The sequence below is a fragment of the Furipterus horrens genome, unplaced genomic scaffold, assembly GCF_987537825.1.
Source record: "Furipterus horrens unplaced genomic scaffold, mFurHor1.1.pri manual_scaffold_11, whole genome shotgun sequence".
NCBI lineage: Eukaryota > Metazoa > Chordata > Mammalia > Chiroptera > Furipteridae > Furipterus > Furipterus horrens.
This window is the reverse complement of record NW_028327181.1, coordinates 24,150,843-24,170,134: the sequence shown is the minus strand read 5'-3', so window position 1 is coordinate 24,170,134 and position 19,292 is coordinate 24,150,843. Positions and strand designations below refer to the sequence as shown.

General features: G+C 37.1%; 1 protein-coding gene across 1 annotated transcript in view; it reads left to right on the top strand.

Moving 5' to 3' along the window:
• The window catches only part of ARHGAP32 (Rho GTPase activating protein 32), a 174,440-nt gene that overhangs the window by 90,272 nt on the left and 64,876 nt on the right, over positions 1–19,292 (top strand). The window contains exon 9 of the mRNA XM_090257889.1: positions 703–780. Coding sequence (XP_090114015.1) covers positions 703–780 — 78 coding nt within the window. The remainder of the gene's footprint in view (positions 1–702; positions 781–19,292) is intronic.

Below are 19,292 nucleotides of genomic sequence, written 5' to 3'. Positions count from 1 at the left end.
TCACTGGTTCGATTCCCAGTCAGGGCATATGACTAGGTTGCACGTCAGGTCCCCAGTTGGGGGTGTGAGTAAGAGGCAACCACACAGTGATGTCTCTCTCCCTCTCTTTCTCCTTTCCCCTCTCTCTAAAAATAAGCAAGCAAACAAACAAATAAATTATAAAAAATAAATACTAAAATATAGTTTAAAAAAAAAGAATAACCCAGTAATTGTAGACATTTTAGGCCTTCCTTAGATGATTAAATAAGTTAATGTCAAGTGCTTAGCACAGTGCCTGGCACATGGTAAGTACTCACTATTAATAGAAGCTGGTGTTGCTCGGAGTGTTTGTATCTGTCTTTTATAGGTGAATCTGGTCACTTTCACTAACAGCAGTAATAGTGTTTTAAGAGAAGTATTGATGATGGTATGATGCCTAGCCTTCAAAAATCTTATGCTGTAAATCTGGCTTTCTGAAGTCACTGCTCATGTTATAACTGGCTCACAGCCTGTGTGCTGCGTCACTTTCTGCAGCCCCCTCCTTAACAAATGGTTAAGGTTATTAAATTCTTTTCAGAAAGAAGTGTTAGTTTTTTCAGAAACAATTACCCTGAGAGTAAGGTAGTCGTTTACCTTTTGGTTACAGTTCAGATTAAATTCTAGATGTTAACAACTGATTTGAAATTTGACTAAAAACATTTCGCTTACATTTTTTTCTCTTAGGTGGGCGACATTGTTTCTGTTATTGACATGCCCCCCAAAGTGTTAAGCACGTGGTGGAGAGGCAAGCATGGATTTCAGGTAGGCAATGGGCAATCAGGTGGGGAAAAGTCCAAGGAAAAGTTTTTCTTGCTTCTTCAGTGATACTTCAGGTTACAGCTTGTACTGGCAATAGACTTCATGTCAGAAATTCTCTCTGCAGTGATAGGAAAGTATAGCTGATATTAGACTTGGATTTTCTTCTCCTGTTCCTATTGTGGTTACTTTTAACTCCTTTTTAAATGGTGATGTAGCCAAAGTGTGAGCAGAACCACAGGCCTGATGATGACTCAGAGATTATCAGGCCTGTGACTCTGCGTTGCTTCTAATACTGGTTTTAAATCATGATTCACAGATATTTTCTCTCCAGAATTAAGTCAGTTTGATCAAATTTTTTTTTAAATACACATATAACTGTTAATGTGAACACTATTTATTGGAAACAACAACAGAACCTAAAGCATTCTCACTTTTCATGTGTGGCTAAATAATTTTAGGCATGATAACAATAGCATTTTGGTTCACTAGCACTGATTTCCATAGTATAGATAGGTTTTCTTTAATCTTTTAAAACTATCACTATAAGAGTATCTAAAAATGCCTTAAGATTGTATTCTTAATATATAACCTTTGCTTTTTGTGGTGTATTTATGAAAATGTTCCTCAAGTCCTACATAAATAAAATACTTATGCTATATAGTTGAAAATATTAATAACTATCATAAATATTGAACTTTAACTACATATTAAATAAAAATAATTATTAGGTTTTTATAAAATGTATTGTATTAAAAAATAATCATACAGTGGTTAATAACATGGGCTCTGGTGCTGTGTTCTCTTGAGCACGTTATTTAACTTATCTGTGCTTTAGTTTCTTTATTTGTAAAGTAGGGATTGTACGGTGTTTCTTTACCTTATAAGATTGTTGTAAAGATTAAGTCTGTGAGGATAAAATATGTAAAGTACTTAGATCAGGCCTGATGCATATTTTTCACTCAATAAATGTTAATTTTAAAATTTAAATAATTGTTTTATTTTACAAATTTTATTTTATGTATCTCTTTATTATAGTATATTGATACTAATTCAATGTAATGATTAAGACCAGGAAAATTATATCCATATTACTCCACAAGTTATTTGTTTGTACAGCTGGGGCCCGCCTTTATCTGTGCTCTGATTTCTTAGTTGCTGTGAATAATTGGAACCTTTGATTAAATATAAGAGTAAATAGAAGACTGGGGTTATCTTTTTTCTATTAAGGGGTCAATTCTCCATGGAAATGAGATAAAAACTTTAGGGTCTCAAAGATGATCAAAAAATATATTTGGCTTTAAAATGATAGTTCTATTTTGGTCTTGATATTGTTACCTTTCTTATAATTTCAGACAAATCACTTACTTTCTTTGGACTTTAGTTTCTTCTTAATTAGAGAGTTCCACTTATAATCTGTCTAGTTCTTAACATTTCAGTTCTATGATTGTAAAAATATTAGCAGATTTTTCCTTCTTTCAGGTAACACAAGTATGTTAAATACTGAGTCTGTGCTAGGTATAGATTTATCTTCCTAACTTTTATTTAGAGTCACACGAATTAGTTTATTACCTAAACAAAGTGTTTTTTAAAAAATTAGAATAAAATAACTAGTTAAAATTCATTTATTGCCAAAAAATTATTTAAAATAAATACAGGATTTTTAAACTTCCAGAATTGATTTATAATTGCTAATGACAGGTTTTTCATATATAAATGCTCTTTTTTATCCTGATCTGTCTTGGAAAGACAGACACATTTGTTTAGATCATGTTGGAATGTGCCTGTGATTTGGATTGGTAGGGCACCCATAAAACCAGGAGCAGGTCTTAAATGTCACTGTCAAAACTTCATTTAAAAAAGGAATCTGCACAATTCACTCTTCCTCACTCTTTCTAAACAATATCTATTTGTAAGTACACCTTATTATGGGTTATTGCAGGGAGCTGTGAGTGAGAGGGCAGGTATTAAAGCCTCTGTTATGTGCAAAGGATTGCGAAGCACTTTATACACGTTTTCTTTAATCTTTGCAAAACTTCATGGTAGTTATTGTCCTCCGTTTTATGGAGAGGATAGTTTGGGAAGGTTAATAAAAAGCCGAGATGCCATTTCAGTAAGTGATGGAGTAGGGACTCAAATCGGGGCTGCTCAGTTGCTTCACCTGAAGAGCATTAAGCATGATTTCTACGTTTACTCTCATATTACTCACTTTCTGCACCTCAGTTTTCTGCCACGTAGAAAGGAACATCTTTTCTTTACAGCCAACGAGGAATGCTATAAATATTAAGCAACTGTGGCCTGCAAAGCATTCAGGTTTACTGGTGGAATCATTGCTGTTACCACGTGTTACATTTTTATGTGATGATTAATACATCGTATCTGGGCAAAACTCTGCTTCAGGCTATTTGTGACAGTCTTTACCCTTTTTTGGATATTTTTAAATTGTAAGCATATGCCTGTCTCTCCTCAAATATTCTGTTGAAAGAGGGAGATAATGATAATTTACTCCATGTTCAGTAAGCCCTCGCCTCATATGGTCAGTAGGTCCAACGACTTTAAGTGAAACAATGTATAACAAAGCTGGTTCTGCCATAGGCTAATTGATGTAAACAGAGTTGCATTCCTATGACATCTCATCAACTTCACAACAAAATGAAGTGACATTGAAGGAAATGGTGTTATTCCAGGGCCTGCTGTATATGATCATTGTAGATCAGATCCCTGTAATATCCTGATTTTTAAGTTTGAAATAACTGAAATAATGGCTTAGTCCATTGGTTGTCATAACGAAAAACAACAACAACAAAAAAAATCCAGTGGAATTTTTAATCAGACAGAACTTAGATCTAACTTCAGTGTGAGAAAATGTACCAGTGGAGCTGCCCTGGTTGGCTTAGTCAGGGACCCTGGCCCTTATGTCCCATGGAACACGCCTGGTTGACATCTCTTCAACTTCTGCAACATCCCAGAAAGGACTCAGTGGGGTGTGTACAAGTAACACTGCTGGAAAACCACTAGTTCAGGTTGTTAGTAGACCTTGTTTTATGTAGTAATGTATATACAAGGTGTGTCCGGAAAAAGTCCAGCCGTTGTTAACATGAATGGTTTGTGCGACATCGATGTAACCTGACAGCCAAGGAAAGTGGACTGGAATGCACATGCGTGAACAGTGATGACTTCACTGTACTAGTCAGTGGGGGCGGTAGATGCCGTTGAGTGAGCATGTGTACTGTGTGGCCCTCACATTCAAAATGACTGAATGAGTAGAGCAGCGAATGTGCATCACATTTTGCATTAAGCTTGAACATTCATCCATGGAAACTATTCAGATGACTCAGAAGGCCGCAGCTGTGGGCAGCTGGTGATTGGCAGCTTCTTCACGACAGTGCACCTGCTCATACATCAAATCTTGTGCAGAATTTTTGGCGAAACATCAAATCACCCAGGTGACTCAGCCCCGCTACAGCCCAGATTTGGTGCCCTGTGACTTCTGGCTTTTCCCCAAACTATAATCACCTTTGAAGGGAAAGAGATTTCAGACCATTGATGAGATTTAGGAAACTACGATGGGGCGGCTGATAGCGATTGGGAGAGCTGTGTGAGCTCCCAGGGTGCCTGCTTTGAAGGGGACTGAAGCACCATTTTCCTGTGTACAGTGTTTCTTGTATCTTATATCTTCTTCAATAAATGTCTCTATTTTTCTTATTGTGTGGTTGGATACTTTCTGGACAGACCTCATATTACATCAAAGGCTATTTTATCATTTGATCTTTTAAAAGCCAGGTAACATGTTAAAGGTATTAAAGAAACTTGTTCTTTATATAAGAATATTTTTTATGTGACTCCTTTTACAAGGATAATAATATGTTGTTGATTTTAAAATTTAACATAAATTATATCTGAATTCCTTGTATTTCATGTACTCTGGTGTAGGTGGGTGGTAGAACTTTAGAATGAGAATAATAATCATCTTTTTTGTGAGATTTTTTTTTTTCTGTTACTGAGTTGTGCTGTTTCTAAGGCTTGTCTATTTCTTCACTTGACTGTTAGGTGATATATCAGTTTTCTAGGGCTGCCATAACCACATACTACCGACTGTACGACTTAACAGAAATTGACTTGCTCAGCATTCTGAAGGCTGGAAGTCCAAGATCAAGGTGTTGCCAGGGCTGGTTTCCTCTGAATCCTCTGCTTGGCTTGCAGGTGGCAGCCTTTGTACTGTGTCCTCACAGGCTTTTTTCCCTGTGTGCACATTCTCAGTGTCTTTGTCCCTGTGACCTACTTTCTTTTTATAAAGACAGCAGTCAGATTAGAATAGGCACAGTATATGACCTTATTTAACCTTAACTGCCTCTTTAAAGGCCCTGTCTTCAAATAACATTTTGTGATACTGGGTATTGGGGCTTTAAAATGCGAATAGGTTTCAGCCAGTCCTGGATGGCGAGGTGGTGGGGGTCACCCTTAGGGCTGGCTTGAAGGCTGTTCAGGGACTCTCTCGTGCAGACTTGATAAGCAGCAGGGCCCCACCTGAGCCAGGCTGGCCCTAGGCTGAGGGCAGACACAGAGCTTAGGGACCGTGGCCATGACAGCTCAAGAGGAAGCACTCTTAGGAATGTCTGCCCCGTGGGTGCTCTGCCCTCCTCTGCTGTCCTCAGGCACGAAGGAAGCTGGGCAGCATCTGAGAAAGTGCCACCTTGAACTCACAGGCTGGTATCAGGCCTTCATTTCATTCATGGAAGAGGGCCCTGTAGGCGTTGGGCACTGTGCCCTGAGGCAGGACAAAGAGAGGCAGGCCTGACTGCTCTTCAGATGGTCTCTCAGATCAGTGGGAAGTTCGGAGCCCAGAAGGCTCCCTGTAAGGTCTAGGAGGGATTCCTGGAAGTGGCTTTTCATAGTCTTCTGAGGAGAGGATGTCCACATGACCCGGGTGGACAGGCCAGACATGGCATAGCCGTGTGGCTGGTTAGCCAGCCTGACTGGTTCTGGTCACACAGATGGACTCTGTGAACTGGGCTTTGTGAGCAGACCATGAAGGAAGGAAGCACAGAGGCAGGAAGCCTGTCTTACCTAACAGTGCAGGAGATGAGGGCTTGGATTGGCCAGGGGTCTTCCTGGGGATCAAGACCATTTAGAGCAGACCATTCTCAAGAGAGAGTGGATGGGAACAAGGATACGGGCTGCTGCTTCCCAGGATGGAGGCCAGCTCCCAAGAGTGATGCTCTGCACGCCGCTGGAAGGCTTTCTGACAGGGTATGTGCACCTGCAGGTCTGCTCCACTTGGGGTGTTTGCTATTTTACATGGACCCCACCTTTTTCTCGTCTTGGTCACATGTTTGCTTATTGTCTCCTTTCCGGCCCGCTGGCAGGGCATGACTAGGTGCCGGTTTCACGGTGGAGGCCTTCCCTTTATATTGCTGGGAACTGATGCTGTGCAGTGCTGGGATGTGACTTTGTTTTATTTTATTATTACTTAAAAAAATAAATAACAGACCTTAGTTTTTAGTACAAATTTATAGAGTAATTGAGTAGATAGTTCACGGAATTTCATATAATATCCCCCCCACCCACACACACAGAGTGTCTCCTAGTATTAACATCTTGCTTTATAATTCATTGAATAGAATTGACAAGATTCTCATGTTTATCAACCACCAGCTGATTTGCAAAGTTCCTGGAGGCATGGTCTGAGGAACACCTGGCCCAGAATCACAAGGACAAGAATTGTGTTAGTTGTACCTCTTACTCCACAATGATTGAAACAATTTGGGGGCTTACTTTTTGTTGCAGTTAATGAACCAATATTCCTCCATTACTAGTAACCATAGTCCATTATTTACATTCAAGTTCACGCTTTGTGATGCATAGTTCTAAGGATTTTAACAAGTGCATAATGACATATTTTCATCATTACACTTTCATATGAGAGTAGTTTCACTACCTAAGAATGGCCTGTGCTCCACTTATTTATCCCTCTCCTAACCTGGAAAACCACCGATCAGTTACTGTCTGCGTCGTATAGTTGGAATCCTACAGTATGGAGCCTTTTCAGACTTAGCAATATGCATTTAAGGTTCCTTCATGTCTTTTCATGGTTTGATAGACCTTTTAAAAAAAAAAATTTTTTTTTTTAGATTTTTACTTATTTATTTTTAGAGCAAGTGGAGGGGAGGGAGAAAGAAAGGGACAGGAACATCAATGTGTGGTTACCTCTCGCACACCCCCAACTGGGGACCTGGCCCACAACCCAGGCATGTGCCCTGACTGGGACTCAGACTGGTGACCCTTTGGTTCATAGGCTGGCACTCAATCCACTGAGCCACACCAGCCTTTTTTAATCACTGACTAATATTCTTTGTTATGGATGTGCCACAGTTTATTTTTCCATTTGCTTACTAAAGATCTTGGTTTCTTCCAGTTTTTTGGCATTTATGAGTAATGTTGCTATAACTGTAAACACCCATGTGCAGGGTTTTGTGTGGATATGTTTCCAGCTTTTGGGGGGTAGATACCAAGGAGTGCAATTGCTAGATCTCATCAGAAGCCTTTGTTTAGCTTTGTAAGAAGCCAGACTGTCTCTCAAAGTGGTTGTACCATTTTGCACTTGGACCAGCATTGATATGGATGCTGCTCTGCATTCTCACCAGTATTTGATAGTTCTCAGGTTTTGTTTGCTTTTGAGTTTTAGCCATTCAAATGCTGTGTAATGGGATTGCAATGTTATCTCAATTTGCAAATAAACTCTGTTCAACGAAAAGCATTTACTAATGATATTAGGGGTGCTACTATCTTTATACTTCTGTTACCAATAATTCTTTCTATTCTCCCTTCACCAGCTGCTCAGACTTCAGTGTATTTAAGAATTACCAGGGGAACATGTTAAAATATAAAATCCCAGGACCTAATCCCCCAAATTCTGTTTCAGTGGTTGTGGGATAGGATGAGACTGTTTTTATACATGTGATTCTGGTCTGGGTGTTTCTCAGACCACTCTTGTAGAAACGGTGCTTACTGAGTGCTGTAGGTAAACTTCTGTGGTCAAGGTGGTGGTTGATCAAGATCAGCATTTGCCAAGTTCTACTCTGAGTATTGTTTTAACCTGAACTATAGTTTAGTTGTGTGAACAGAAGGATTAGTTCATCCGTGTGTTTAAATTATACCATGACTCTGTTTCTTTTCTTAAACTTCTGGGAGTGGGAAGTGTTAAATTATATTAACTGTAGTAATTTTAAATTCTGAAATCTGTTCTTTATTTTTTGTCTCCTAAAGAGTATTGAATCTTTTGCTTTCTGAGGTATTTCATCATATAATGTACTTTAGCCAAAAAAATATATATATATACTCTTTGCTTTTTAAATCTTTTTAAAACTAAATGGCATCAGCTTTTGTGCCTGTCTGTAGACTTTTGTTGGGAATGGGAGGTGAGGTGGGTGGAAGCCTTTTCTTCTTAGGTTAAAGGTGGCATGCAGATACACAGTGCTGCTGTCTTTAAGGATTATTTGTTGAGTGCAGTGTTTCTCTGAGTTTTATGTGGGAGCCACAAGCATCAGAAGGAGCTGCGGAACATGTTAAAACTGGATACTGCTCCTCAGAATCGTGGGGGATGAGAACAGGAATCAGATTATTAAGAGCAAAATGTGAGAGCCACCGATGTAGCCTCCCGTTGTGTAACATGTACACAGATAAAAGAAAGTAAACAGTTCAGTGAGGGTCGCCCTGCCCCCAGAAAATTTTCCTTAAAACGCATTGGGCATGTTAATGTAATGGAGAAAATACCATTTAGAGATTGGGAGAGTTTTATACAGCTCACATTCTCTTAGTTCTCCACAAGCTGATCAAGATCAACTATCTTATTTTTCACAGTTAACCACAGATTGTTTTGTAAGTGTTTTCATGCACGAGTATCAAAGAAGCAATTCTTGGACAATAAAAAGTTTCTTCATTCCAAATAACTTATTTTCAGAAAAGTATTCTTTTTGCAAAATGGAAGATATTCAGAACCTTGTCCATTGTAGTAGTTTAATAGAAGAAGGTAATTTATCTGGTTATTTATATAAAGACCATCATATTTTTGTGTGGAATCCAGAGCTGCATCTTTTTTATTACTCAAAATTAAAAAGAGCAAAATATTTCCTCTCTAGTTCATTAGCAGGAAATCATGTACTGTAAAGTTTCATCTGTAATGTTATATAATTTCAAGGGGAGAGAAAGCATTCAGTATGTGATGCTACAAATAGAAGTAATCTGTGGCATTTCCTGCGTGTGCTGTTCTTAGTGTTTTAACCTCTAATTCTCACAACTCTGAGTAAGGTACCGTTATTACCTCTGGTTTACTGATGCGGAAACAAAAGCAGACGGTTGAAAAACTAGCCCAGCATTACTCTGCTGTTTGGTGTCATCAGAGCTTAGAAACCTAGGAGTTCTGGACAAAGAACAGGTCACAGAAGTAACTTAACGAACTAGTTGTGGCTTCTACTTGTCTGCTTGTGAGAGTCATGGGTTTCTGTAGTGGAGAAGATGATAGTGAATCATCGGGGCCTAAACTTTCATTTTAGAATTCTAGAATTCTCGACAGAAAGGCATTTAGATAATTGTTCAGACTCACAAAGACAGTAAGCAATGGTGTTACCAGGGTCAGAACACAAGGTTGGTAAATTTCAATTGTGCTGCCCCCTTGCCTCACAAAAATATGTAAATTTCCTTAAATTATCTTTTGTGTTTCTTGTTGCTGTTTTTAGTTTTCTTATTAGTGCAGTTAGCAGTTGCCATTGATGTTTAGAGATAAGTTTGTTCCTTGATAGCTTTTTGTTAATTTATAACATCAGAATATATCCTACCAAATGATGCTTAACATTCAATTTCATGAGCATTATTGACTAAATGACTCTGAGCAATAGTTCTTAAAATCATCAATTTTTATAACCTCTTGTTATGCTAAATATTTTCTAAACTCTTTAATATTCTGAAGTGAAATTTATAAATGGTATGAATTTACAAATGAAATCGCCTACAAACACTGTTTTAAAAAAAGTCAGTATAGTTTTCCACATAATATAAAGGAGAAAAAGGAAAGTGATTTATGAATTTAAAGTACACAATATATGTTTAAAATATAAATACTTGGGACAACTGTGTGAGGATCTTCTTACTTTAAATGTAGTCCACAGATGAGCCAGCATTAATGTCAGTCAGAATATATCATAAGACTTAGGGATATATTTGAAAAAAGATATGAAAAATCTGTGTACTGAAAACTATAAAACAGTTCTGAGAAGTCAAAGATTATCCAAATAAATGGAGAGATATATCCTGTGTATGGGTTGTATGTCTTTATATTGCTAAGCTGTCACTTCTCCCTGAATTGATCCCAGTCAAAATCTCAGCAAACTTCTTCTGTAGAAATTGATAAACAGGTTAAATAATCTGTATGGAAATATAAAGGACCTAGAATAGAACAACCAAAACAGATTTGAAAAAGAAAAAGTTGGAGAGCTAACACTAATTGAAGAATCACTATAAAATAGCTACATTATCAAGAGTGTGGTTTTACTGGACAGATAGAGAAGTGGAACAGAATATGAGTCCACATATAAACCTGTACACATGCCAACTAATCTCCAGCAAGGGTTCAAAGTCATTTTTCTTGAAGAAAACATGGTCCATTTTACAAATGGTATGGGAACAGTTGTATATCTATATGATTTATTTCTTGTGCCCTCTTCAAAAATTAACTCAAAATGAACCCTGGCTGATGTGGCTCAATGGATTGAGCATTGGTCTGCGAACTGAAAGGTCACTGGTTGCATTCCCAGTCAGGTGCCTGGGTTGCAGGCCAGTACACAATTGGAGGTGTGCAAGAGGCAACCAGTGTTTCTCTTGCACATATATGTTTGTCTCCCTCACTTTTCCTCTCTCTAAAAATAAATTTAAAAATAAAATTTTTTAAAATTAACTAAAAATTGATCATATACACAAATATAAAACTTAAACTATAAAGTATCTAGAAGAAAAATAGGAGAAAACTTTTTGTTGACTTTGGGTTGAGCAAAGACTTCTTAGAGGTAACATCAAAAGAATGATGTATAAAGTAATAAATTAAATTTCACCAAAATTTAAAACTTCTGCTCTTTGAAGACATTACTAACAAGAGTATAAAAAAGACAAGCCAGAGACTGGAAAAATATTTCCAATAATTATATCTGATAGTATTCATAACATATAAAGAACGTGCAAAACTTATATACTCATATTCATATACTCTTCTTTATTCTTCATGCCACTTCCGCACTATAGGCTTTTACTATTTCTTTTCTAGTCTATCTTTGTAAATTTCTAAGGTGGTCTTCTGCTTCTTGTCTCCTCCCTTCCTTCTACTCTGAAAGGTATTAGACTTTTCTTCCTGTTCTTGTCCCTGTTCTCCTCAGAATTTATCACTTTCATTTCATTCAGAAGAAACTTCAGACTCCTTGTCATGATATATAAGACCGTCCATAATTTCCCACCTCATTATTACTCTTACTCTCTGCTACTCTAGTTTTATAAATTCAGTCTTCCAGACTGATTTAACTTTCATTTCCTCCCCGTTACACAGGCTTCTCTTTCCATCTCCCTGTCCTTCACTTATAATGCCTTCCCTATCCTCTTCTTGCTCCTTCCAAGGAGGAAAGGTAAGGCAAAGTCATTAAAGTTTTAAAGCAGGTGTAATTTTGTCTTATTTAATATTTCATTGGGTTAACTGGGAACAGAAATTTAATCTCATTTGTTAGTTACGTTCTGTTTAATAAGCAGTTATGCTCAGTACTCATTCTCAGTATTATTCCATTGGCCCCTCGGGGTCCTGCCTTCACCCACTTCCTGCCTTCACTGGCCTTCTTATCCAGCTTAGATTCTAGAACCATCATCCTTACATTCACCTGTCACAAATAGGTCCTTTACCCTTGGTTTCTTCTCTTGCATCAGGTGGTCTCTGGCTTAATGCAAAGAATGGATACTTCACTGAAACTCCTCTTACGGTACTTTAACCCTCATCGATGTCCGATTTATCTTTTTCTGACCTGTTCTTCTCTTGACAGACATGACACAACACTCTTAGAGTTCCTCCTATCTTCTCAGTCTTTTACACCCCGTCCTCCTCTGCTAGACCTGAAAGTTTGGGCTGGACTACCTTCTCATGCTACCTTCTCTGTCCTAGGCTACCTTATTGACTTCTTAGCATAAAATGCCTTATGTATGCTCAGCTCCCAAATGTATATCCTGATCCCTGACCTTGTTTCTGAGTCTCAAACCAGCATATCCTACTGCAAGAGTGATGTTTTTAAAAGTGGAGATTAGGGAGCTGGCATTTAAGGTTCAGTAGAAGTATAAATCAGGCGGAGAAACCAGAAGCAGTGTGGTATTTCGGGGGCAGTTAGTGGGGGAGTGAGGAGAGGGAGAGATATAAATAGGAATATTTTTAAAAAACCCAGTGCAAGAATGATTGGGCCACAAGTAAATGGAACCAGAAACTGGGAAGTAAGGAATTTAGGGAATTTGCTTCCACTTTTTTGCTTCGTAGCAATGGCTGCTTCTTTATCACATCCTCTTCTTTGTTTTTTTTTTTTTAAATAACTTACAAGTTATAACAACTCAATGGAGATGATTAAAGGTTCTAACATAATTCAGAAGTCTTAGGAGACAGACGAATTGACTGGTTAACTTGTGGTCTGATCAGCTGTCCTGGACTTGGCAGGGGCACGGAGGTCGGGCTGGGCAGAGACCCTAAGAGGAGTGGTCCTCTGAGAAACTTTGGGGAGTGGAGAGAAATAATTGGCATTTTTAGGTGACAGAGTATGAATTAGTCTTGCTTTGAATCTCCTCAGTGATGTGATTTTTGTCCGTATACTGACTCGCTTTTCTCGCTTTTGGTTTGCTGGATTGGTTTGGCAGAAAGTTAATACTGCAAGGAAATTAAGGGTACTGATTTTTTTAAATCTTCACATAGTGAATCACAGAGTTCATACTGGGTATTAGAAAAAGAGATTGGAAGGAAGATAGGTATCTGAGGGGGAAAATACAGGAAGGCAGGGGATGCGACACCTCTGAATTTGAACTTCACTCATTGTGGAATATGAACACTAGAGACTGTGGGGCGCAGATAGGAAGTTGTAGTCAGAAAATGAAGAAATTGGAAACTGAGGCCAGGTCATTTCAACTGATGGAAACTGTGGTCTATCCCTAGGAGTAAGAGTGGTACTTTACTAAGCTTAATTAAAATTTCACTAGCCATAAATTAAATAAATAAACCATTAAAATAGGAATTTCTTAAAAAGTTAGTGGTGAACACATACCCTGTTGAAACTCGTCTTTAGATTTTGATTGGTTACCTCAAAGAGACCTTGGTTAGTATAAGGCTTCATCCTTCAGCAGTGGTTCCTTAACATTCTCGCTGCTGCTGAAGCTCTTGGCTATTTTATTGCAGTAGCTTCGTAGCTAACATTTCCTCTTAAGTTGTACTAAAAATCTTCGGTACATTCATTTCAGTAGCCAAACTTCTTTTCTTACGGTGTGAGCGTATCCTCAAGGTAGAAGAAGATCAGAACCAGATTGCAGTCTGTTCCTTTTAGATCTGTCCTCATGCACAGAGAGCCGTGTTCTTGTCAGGCTGCTATAAACCTGTTTCTAGAAATATTAGAGGCGGGACAGGCACAGGCCCTGGGAGCAGGATTAGATTGGTGGTGAGCTGGGGCCGGCTGTGTAATTTTTAGGAATCTTGTAGGCTGGTTATGAAACACAGCCATTATTAAACATTAAGGCATATACATTTATAATCAAATAAATAATTATTGAAAACAAAGGTAGTAAATACTGAAAACTTTTTAAAAATATTTGACTATTACCTATGCTGTGGAGTTACTTCCACCTGTGCACTGCGTGGTGTTCTGCATTCAGTTGTGTTACCTTGATAGCTCGAAACCAGCCAAGGTGCAAATGTTTACACTGTATAAACAACTAGCGAACTATAAATCCAGGCCTTTCATTCTGAGGAGCCAGTTAAATATTTACCAGCTTATCACAGGCTATAATAGCATTTCTGGCTGCTTCTTAATTTTAAAACTCCAAGACTTGGGGGAAAACTACCAAATCGAATGTCCTTGCCTTCTAAGCCCATCCTTAACTTGTTCTAGCCTTATCTTTATACTGTCCTTTTTCTTCTGTTACTATATTTTGCTGTGTTTTTATTACCTATTTACTCCTCTACCGCAATGGGTCCTACATGCTGGTCTTCTCTCCCTTGTTGATCTTCCTAGAGTTGAATCTCATTTTGCCTGTTGCAAATATACCCAATTCCCTTCATGCTTCCCAGACATATAAATTAGAGTTTTAGAAATTGCCACTGCTTAAGAAAGAATAATGTGTAAAACAGGACGGCGTAATTCATAGATTGTATTGCCAGAGTTCCGATTATTTTTAATGTTTGCCATTTTGAGTTTACCAGAATTATTTATATTTGTTGGAATATTAGCTTAAAGTGTCATCAAAAAGTATCACTGTTTATTGACTATATTTTAGGGTTATTCTTGTGTATATATTCAAAAGAAAATAGTTTCATTTTTATGGTGGCTTTTTTTAGTCATACACTTCATTTCTAAAATTAAATTTATTGAAGTAGCATTGGCTACCATATATTTGATCCCCTTTTACCAATTTCACTCTACCCCACCCCCTTTCCCTCCGGTAATCACCATTTTGTCTGTACCTGTGAGTTACTTTTTAAAAATATTCTGCATTTGAGGGAAATCATGGTTTTTGTCCTTTTCTGACTTATTTTACTTAGCACGATACTGATTGTATTTGATCCATCCATGTTGTTGCAAATGGCCATCTTTCTTTCTTTGTTTGTTTCTTTCTTTCTTTCTTTCTTTCTTTTTTTTTAATGGCTGAGAGGTATTCCATTGTGTATATGTACTAAAGCTTCTTTATCCAATCACCCACTGATGGGCACATCGGTTGATTCCAAGTCTTGGCTATTGTAATTAATGTTGCAATGAAGAAAGGGAGTACACATATCTTTATGAATTAGTATTTTTATCTTTTTTTTTTCAGGTAAATACCCAGATTAGGAATTGCTGGGTCATATGATATTTCTATTCTTAATTTTTTAAGGAACCTTCATACTGTTTTCCATAGTGGCTGTGCCAATATACATTCCCACTAACAGCATAAAAGAGTTCCCTTTTCTCCAAATCCTTTCTGACCCTTGTTATTTCTTATTTGTTTGTTTTTTAAAATAATAGCCATTTTAATAGGCGTGAGGTGATTTCTCATTGTGGTTTTGATATGCAATTTCCTAATAATTAGTGGTGATGTGTCGTGGATTCCAACCAGCGGTGTCCAGGGTGTTGTGGATGCGACGAACAAAATCACGCGCACCGCACTGATCCGGTGGAGAAAAGGGACAGAACGGCCACTCTAATAAATCAGTGAGAGCACCATGACCCTTGCCTGGACAGGCTTTTATTCCTTTCTGGGCAGATCGCATCAAACAAAGTTACAAACCTCTTTGCTAAGGTTGCTTTAGATGGTTGTTGTTTACCGATAATAAAGAAAAGAATGTTGTGCATGCAAGGAAACGATAAGGATGGGAGATCTGGCCACATCCTCTCCTTAAAACAGTTCAGAATAGACCTTGAGAAGTTACGTTAAAGCTATACATTAAGCATCTACTGTTTTTCAGCTCAGGGTGAGGAATTTTTTTTATCAAAAGCAAGCTTTTAAGCAGTATAGGTACAATGCAGGCCTGATTTCCATGGGAAGCCGATCTGTGGGCCTGGCTCCTCTGTGCCGCCTCGTGCCTGTTGGTGTTCCGAACCAGGGCTGAGTTACATTCGCCATTGCCACACAGACCGGTTCCCTATAATGTTGAACATCTTTTTATATGTAGAGTGGCCATATGGATGTCTTCCTTAGAAAAATATTTGTTCATATCCTCTGCCTATTTTTTAATTGGATTGCTCTTTTGTTGTTGTTGATGCGTATGAGCTCTTTACATATTTTGGATGTTAATCCCTTATTGGAATTATTATTTACAAATATCTTTTTCCATTAGGTTGGCTGCGTTTTGTTTCCTTGATAGTTTTTTAAAAGTATTTTTATGTATTTGTTTTTTTAATACTTACCCGAGGATATGTTTATTGATTTTAGAGAGATAGGAAAGAGAGAGCATGGAAGAGGGAGAAACATTGATGTGAGAGAGAAACAGTGGTCGGTTGCATCCTGTACTCACCCCAACCAGGTTTTGAACCTGCAACATTTTGGTGTACAGGACAACAATTCAACTAAGCAATTCAACAATTCAACTGGCCAGGACTCACTGATGGTTTCTTTTGTTGTGCAGAAAATTTTTACTTTGCATATTTTCAGCTCCTTTCTCATAAATTACTTTCCCTTATATGTGTAGGTTTATTCCGGAACTCTCAATTCTGTTCCATTGGTCTGTCAGTTTTTCTGCCAAGACCACACTGTTTTGATTACTATAGGTTTATAGTATAGTTTTATTTCTTCTTTTTTAAAAATCTTCACCTGAAGATATGTTTATTGAATTTTTTTTTTTTTTTTTTTTTAGAGCGTGAGAAAGGGTTGAGGGTGAGAAAGAGAGAGGGAGGGAAGGAGAGAGAGAAACATTGACGTGAGAGAGAAATATCAGTTGGTTGCCTCCCATACCTGCCCTGGCTGGGACTGAACCCACAACCTAGGCTTGTGCCTTGACTGGGAATCAAACGCACAGCCTTTTGGTGTATGGGACGGTTCTCCAACCAACTGAGCCACCTGGCCAGGGCTATAGTGTAGTTTGAAATCAGGTTATGTGATAATTCCAGACTTTTTTTCCCCCTTCTGGATTGCTTTGGCAGTGTTGGGTCTTTGGGAGTTTCATACAAATTTGAGAATTTTTGGTTTATTTCTGTGAAAAATGCCATTGGAATTTTGATAGGAATTGCATTGAATCTGTATATTCTGTTAAGTAATATGGACATTTTAACATTGTTTAGTCTTCCAATCCATGAATATAGAATATCTTTCCATTTTTTTGTGTCTTTAATTTCTTTCAACAATGACATTGAAAACTATTGCTAGGTAATTTATTCTTTAATTGTGATTGTAAATGGTATTGTTCTCTAATACTTATGTAGAAATGCAGCAGATTTTTGTATGTTATTTTGTATCCTGTAATTTTACTGTAATATTTTATTATTTCTAATAATTTTTGGTCAAATCTTTAGGGTTTTTTAATGCATAAAATCATTTCATCTGCAAATAATGACATTTTTTACTTCTTTTTCAAATTGGATGCCTTTTATTCATTCTTTTCTCAGCTAATTGCTCTGGTTAGTACTTCCAGTACTATGTTGAATAACAGTGGTGAGAGTGGGCATCCCTGTCTTGTTCATATTATAGGAAAAGCTTTCAGTTTTTTACCATTGTGTATGATGTTAGCTGAGGGTTTGTTATGTTGAGGTGCATTTCTTTTATACTTACTGAGAGTTATTATAAATGGATGTTATATCTCTTCAGATGCTTTTAATGCATCTGTTGAGATCATATGATTTTTATCTTTTATTTTGTCATTGTGGTGTGTCATATTTATTGATTTGCAGATGTTGAATCATCCTTGCATCCCTGGAATGAATCCCACTTGATTGTGGTGTATGATACCTTTAATGTATTGTTGTATTCTGTTTGTGTATCTGTGTTTATTGGAGATACTGGCCTGTTGTGTGTGTGTGTGTGTGTGTGTGTGTGTGTGTGTGTATTGCCCTTGCCTGCTTTTGCTATCAGGTTAATCTTGGCCTTGTAAAATGAATTGGCAAGTATTCCTTCCTTTTCAATTTTTTGGGAGAGTTTGAGAAGGAAATATATGAAATCTTTTTTGAATGCTTTGTATAATAGAATTCAACAGTTAAAGCCATCTGGTCCTGGATTTTTGTGTTTTAGGAAGTTTTTGAATACTGTTTTAATTTTGTTAACTAGTGATGAGTCTATTCAGGTTTTCCAATTCTTCATGGTTCAATCTAGAAAGTTTGTGTGCTTCTAAGAATTTGTCCATTTCTTCTAAGTTTTTAATTTAGTGACCTATAGCTTTTCATAGTATCCTTATATAATCCTTTGTATTTCTGTAGTATTGTAACTTCAACTCTTTTATTTCTGATTTTATTTATTGGAGTCTTCTCTCTTTTTTCCTTAGTGAGTTAAGCTAGAGGTTTGTCAGTTTTATTAATCTTTCCAAAGAACCCCTTGGTTTATGAATTATTTCTATTGTCTTTTAAATTTTCTTTAACTTTTTTTTGCTCTGATTTTTATTATTTCCTTTCTTCTACTAACTTTGGGCTTTGTTTGTTCTTTTTATTTTCTAGCTCCTTAAGGTGTAGTATTAGATTTTTTATTTGTATATTCCTTCTTAGTACTGCTTTTGTCGCATTCCAGAAATTATAGTATGTCATATTTTCATTTTCATTTGTCTATATGTATCTTTTGAATTCTGCTTTTACTTCTTTGACTCAATAGATGTTCAGTAACATGTTGTTTAATCTCCACATATTTGCAATTTTTCCAGCTTCCTTTCTAGAGTTGATTTCTAGTATCATACCACTTTGGTTAGAGTAGATGCTTGTTAGGATTTCAGTTTTCTTAAATTTATTGAGACTTGTTTTCTGTCCCAACATACAGTCTATACTTGAGAATGTTTCATGTGCACTTGAGAAAAGCATGTATTCTGTTGTTTTGGGTGGAAAGTTCTAATATATCTTCTAAGTCCATCTGCTTCATGTCATTTAAAGCCAATATGTCCTTGTAGACTATCTAGATGGTTTACCCATTAATGTAAGTGGGGTATTATTGTCAGTCCCTCCCTATAAGTCTGTTAATAATTGCTTTATACATATTCTTGCTCCTAGGTTGGGTGCTTATATATTAATAAAATGTCTGTCTTCTTGGTGGATTGCCCCCTCTATCATCATAAAATATTCATATTTGTCTCTTTTATTTATTTATTTTTGTTTGATATAACTCTATCTTCTTTTCTCTGGATACCATTTGCTTGGAGTATCATCTTTGACCCCTTACATTGAGCCTCTGTTTGGTTTTGTAGTGGAGATGGGCCTCCTGAAGGCAGCATATAGTTGGGTCTAGTTTTTTAATCTATTCTGGTACTCTGTCTGTTGGTTGGTGAATTCAGTCCATTCATATTTAGGGTAATTTTGATATATAAGGACTTACTACAGACATTTTATCTTGCTTAATCCTAAATTCAGATCTTTCAAACAAAACTGATAATTGTTAATAACCCCTTTTTAGCTCATGATAACTGGTTACATCTTTATAATTTTAAGAACTACCATAGAATATGGATCCAGAAATTGAAATAATACTATAGCAAATGAGTATATGAAAATAATCCTACACAGATGGAAATTATACATCTCAGAACTCCATGATGAATCATACTCTTGGAAGACTATTGCATTCTTCCCCAGAGTCTGTCAACAGAG